The sequence below is a fragment of the Triticum aestivum genome, chromosome 6D, assembly GCF_018294505.1.
Source record: "Triticum aestivum cultivar Chinese Spring chromosome 6D, IWGSC CS RefSeq v2.1, whole genome shotgun sequence".
NCBI classification, from domain to species: domain Eukaryota; kingdom Viridiplantae; phylum Streptophyta; class Magnoliopsida; order Poales; family Poaceae; genus Triticum; species Triticum aestivum.
In genome coordinates this window covers 368,633,530-368,638,006 of record NC_057811.1, presented here as the reverse complement: position 1 = coordinate 368,638,006, position 4,477 = coordinate 368,633,530, and the positions used below count along the sequence as shown (strand labels likewise).

The 4,477-nt window shown below is 55.4% G+C and overlaps 1 protein-coding gene across 1 annotated transcript; it reads left to right on the top strand.

Moving 5' to 3' along the window:
- The first annotated feature begins 2,563 nt into the window (after positions 1-2,563).
- LOC123145144 (protein RGF1 INDUCIBLE TRANSCRIPTION FACTOR 1) lies at positions 2,564-4,258 on the top strand. Its single transcript, XM_044564473.1, has 4 exons — positions 2,564-2,815; positions 2,916-3,119; positions 3,238-3,453; positions 3,545-4,258. Exons 1-4 carry the CDS (start codon positions 2,762-2,764, stop codon positions 3,818-3,820), a joined length of 750 nt encoding a protein of 249 aa, XP_044420408.1. The 5' UTR covers positions 2,564-2,761; the 3' UTR covers positions 3,821-4,258.
- Positions 4,259-4,477: the final 219 nt, after the last annotated feature.

The following is a 4,477-nucleotide window of genomic DNA, read 5'->3' as shown; positions in this document are numbered from 1 at the left end:
GATGGGGCAATAATCCATCGCATCACGCCAATTTCCCTCATTATTCCCTTCTACACTCTAATAGTAGAGCTTCTCCTGTACATAAGAAAACAGTCTCCCTAAGTCTCAGTCGACTGAGACTTCTCAGTCGATGCTATATCCGTGAAATCTTACATTAAGATCCGTGCAGATTTTTTCCTTCAGTTTTTCTTTTTCTCTCTAGCATGTTACGCCACTTGACTGAGACAATGCGGCGGCGACCTCGCCGTCCGCAAGCGACCACTTCCCCGTTGCTCGGCAGCCGCCATGGGCAGCATCAGCACGCAATGCCTACGAAATCCTTGCTTACACTTTATTACGTGGCTACCGATAAGAGAAGAACCATCGACTTCAACTTGTCCGTTTGACAGCGGAAATCACGTGCCCTCAGATTCGGACGAAGAAGCGGAAATCACTGTGCGCTCGTTAATACTCTAACTCAGAAGAGCCCGGGATAGCGCGTCTTTCCAGATGGATCGTTCCGGCAGGATCGGTGTTGCCGCCGAGAGAATACAGTTTTGGGAATGACTTAGCGCCGGAGGAATCAGGAACTGACCAACCCAGCAGCAGCGTATGCTGATGCGATGCATGCACCGCTTTTTAAATTATTGGCGGGCTTTATGCATGCCGGTGCCCGCTTTTGAGGTGCCCCCCGAACAGGAGAGATGCCAACGTGCCATCCCACTAGCAAGACCGGATACTTGCAGTGGATGATCTGAGCATGCACGGCGCAGAGTTACGGGTCTAGTGGAGGTTGGCAATGAACTGCTGCTCAGTGCACAAACGGGCAAGAAGCTCAGAGCAAATACAAAAGGTGCAAAGTTCATTCAGTCACCTTAACGAGATTATTACGCTTCTGACCAAAGTCTATCAAATTATTGGCACATTGGGCGAGACTACACGCGATTTCTTTGGACATGCGACAGATAATAGAGTAGTAGCTCAGACCCGTAAGCCAGGGGCCTGCCACTGCGCAGAAGACTTAATCAGGAATTCGGCCATGTATACTGAGTTGCCGTGATGCTTCACGCAACGCCAATCCGTCCACGCCTACGAAACTCGATACAACTCAGCAGAATGGACTCGACTCGACTCGAACGAAAAGCTCTCGGTGGGCGGAACAAATTAAAGCTACTCCGACATGTCAAGTTGTCAACGCCTGCCTGCTCGTCTCCGCGATTAGGCGGGCCCACGGTTTAGCAAGTTGGCTCGTCGCTCTGTAGAAAATAATAGACCGTGATTCTTCGTCGCCATCGGCGAAGAGATTACGAGCGGCTCCAAGGAGACGACGCGGACGTATAACCGCTGCGGGACTAATCTATGCGGTGTATTCGGAGCTTATTTTCCCTGTGACCTGACAGTGATCGCTCACGATATCTTGCACCGAGTAAATATCTACTAGTCCAGCAGCTGATACGTTTCTTCACACATGAATCTTGCGATATTATCAGTGCAAGAAGCACAAGAATAGGCAGTGCAATGAACAAAACGTGAGCCCATTAGCCTCCTCAACGGCAGAGATCGGTGTGCACACAGACACAGCACCAGGCGGTAGCAACTAGTAGCAAGATACTAGTTGGGACGTTACAGGAGTGGGTGACCGAACCACCGTGCACCGGTAGCATCATCTTGCCGAATCGGTGACGGCAGAGCACGGGACGGAACGGACCGCTCGATCGAGAAATCCGGGAGGGCATGGGTGGTTCCATCATCGCCGGCCGAGCCCGAGACACGTCCGTTCGGCCACTAGAGAAATTAAAGGCGAGGCCATGCTTGCTTCCAGAACGCGGGCGAGCATCGACGAGATATGCTAGTATATATGGCGGTACACGCATGCACGGGTGAGTGAGTGAGGCTGCATCCGATCCCTTTCGATCCACTTGCTTGGGGAGAATGGCGCGGGGCTGGTCAATGGGCGACGCATTAGGTGCGGCAATGGCGTCGTTAGTGGTAACTTTTGTGCCATTTTTCTCTCTTCGCTTTTGAGAGCCGAGAAAACGTGGGCTTTCGCTACTGTTTTGCACCGCCTATTTGGGGGCTGAGAGCCTGAGAAAGATAAGTGTTGGGCAAATGCGATGGAATCTCCCAGAGGGGCATCGACGCGGAGCCAAGATACGACTCAATGTAGTAATGAATGGAGGGAGTGCAGTAGCAGTGTGGCACTTACTAGTGCAGTGGCAATGGACGGAGTAGCACGTCTTGAAAAAGCGGTTGTGTGCCTTTGCTTAGCACTCGCAAAAGAAGCGTGCCCTCCCTGTTTAGAGAGGATTGATCACAATTTCCCGCCGGATCACGCGAGTACTCCCTCCGTCCGGAAATACTCGTCGAAACTCGTCGAAGAAATGCATAAAAATGAATGTATCTAGAACTAAAATACATCTAGATACATCCATTTCTCCGACGAGTATTTCCGGACGGAGGGAGTACTATATATGATTTGCAATTTGCGATTCGACCGGTCGGTCATTCGTGTGCTTGCCGGGTCGCGACTCGCGAGACGGCCCGGGCCCGCGACGAGTCGATAAGAACGGGCCCGAGAGCTCACTGTCAAGTACCCGCCGAGTCTTCCTCCTCCCATTTTTTTCACTTTCCACAAGCCACAAGTGCCGCGCTACTTTTCCTCCACCTCGGCCTACAAAGCCTCCGCGCTCCTGCGCCGGCGAGCCGCTTTCTTGCAAAGCATTTTCTTTCCTCCCCTGCTCTCCCGCATCCACATTCTTCCTTCTCGTTTCGCCGGCGCAGGATGGCAATAGACCACGCGTCCCCTCTTGCGCTCAAGAGCGGCGGCGCCGCCACGGTAAACTGATCTTCTTGATGCTTTCCTGCTGCTGTGTTTCTTGGTCCTCGACCGGTCCTAATGGCGGCGCCGGACTGGAACTGCAATGTTGGGCGTGCAGGGAGGAGCGGGGCGTGACGAGGAGGCGGGGAACCAGCGGTGGCCGCCGTGGCTGAAGCCGCTGCTGGCGACGAGCTTCTTCGTGCAATGCCGGGCGCACGCCGACGCGCACAAGAGCGAGTGCAACATGTACTGCCTCGACTGCATCAACGGCGCGCTCTGCTCGCTCTGCCTCGCCCACCACCGCGACCACCACGCCATCCAGGTCAGTCAGTAGACCATTCTCCAATGCCGGCGTCCTGTGTCCCCCTTCCTCCCCTGCTCTATCGATTCATGCTGGTCTTGACTGATGCGTGTGTGCACGGGACGCGGCGCGGGAGCAGATTCGGAGGTCGTCGTACCACGACGTGATCCGGGTGTCGGAGATACAGAGGGTGCTGGACATCACCGGCGTGCAGACGTACATCATCAACAGCGCGCGCGTGGTGTTCCTCAACGAGCGCCCGCAGCCGAGGCCGGGCAAGGGGGTCACCAACACCTGCGAGGTCTGCGAGCGCAGCCTCCTCGACTCGTTCCGCTTCTGCTCCCTCGGATGCAAAGTATGCATGCAGTTCTCCTTACAATCCAAGCTTCGGCCATGGCCTGGCGCATTGCAAGCTTGTAACCAGCACGGCGTCTTCTTCCCCGCAGATCGTAGGCACGTCCGGCGGGCACCGGCCGAGGAAGAAGCACGGCGGCGTGGGCGGCGGTGGCAAGAAGAAGAGAGCGGCGGTCAAGGACGCGCGGTCGGACTCGGAGCACTCGTGCACGAGCACCAGCGGCGGCAGCAGCGACAGGAGCAGCGTGGTGCAGAGCTTCTCGCCGTCGACCCCGCCGGCCACCTCCAGCAGCTACCGCGCCGGCAACAAGCGCCGCAAGGGCATCCCGCACCGGTCGCCGTTCGGCAGCCTCATCGTGGAGTACTAGGACAGCGCACATGCCATGCCTGCCCTGATCAACACTCTAGCGTACTGTACACGTGACATAGCCAAGAAGGTAATGGCTGCGCGCCGTGAACGGCGAGCCCCGTGCCGCCGTCGAGGGGCACGAGCAGTGAGCACATACTATAGCGTGTGACTTTCAGTTTGTTGCAGACTCTTCAGTTATAGCTAGTTACCACCGGTAAAACCGTAGCGTCCGTTATACTGTAAGTAACTTGCAGCTCCATGACGACGACTAAGTTTTGCAATATCACTGTAGTAAACTCCATGCCCATATGGTTATGAGGCTTATGGCACTAAGTAGATCGTAAATGTGCCCATAGATGATAGATAAATGTATCACGTAGTGTGTGGAGCAGGAGGCCAGTGCGGTGGTGTTCATGTACGTGCACGGGCCATGTAATAAAAATAAGAATGCTGCTCAGCTCGGCCATGTTTTGGTGTTCCCAATGCCGCAGAGCCAGGCACTGATCTGGCTGAGTGGCTCATCATTCACTCACTCGAGCCAGTCCTCTGACACTCAGCACAGAGGCAGCCCCCCATTAATGCGGCTGCCGGACGCAGGAGATGCTCGACATGGCCGGCGATACGGTTACCCGGTGACGTCCCGGCCTCCGTCTGAGGTCAGAGGCCCGAGAGAGAC

What these genes read in the sequence shown, in the direction of transcription:
- LOC123145144 (XM_044564473.1), top strand. Translation starts at nt 2,762, where the DNA reads ATGGCAATAGACCACGCGTCCCCTCTTGCGCTCAAGAGCGGCGGCGCC. An exon ending in AGAGCGGCGGCGCCGCCACG is followed by an intron (nt 2,816 to 2,915) that starts GTAAACTGATCT and finishes TTGGGCGTGCAG; the next exon opens with GGAGGAGCGGGGCGTGACGA. An exon ending in TCTGCTCCCTCGGATGCAAA is followed by an intron (nt 3,454 to 3,544) that starts GTATGCATGCAG and finishes TCTTCCCCGCAG; the next exon opens with ATCGTAGGCACGTCCGGCGG.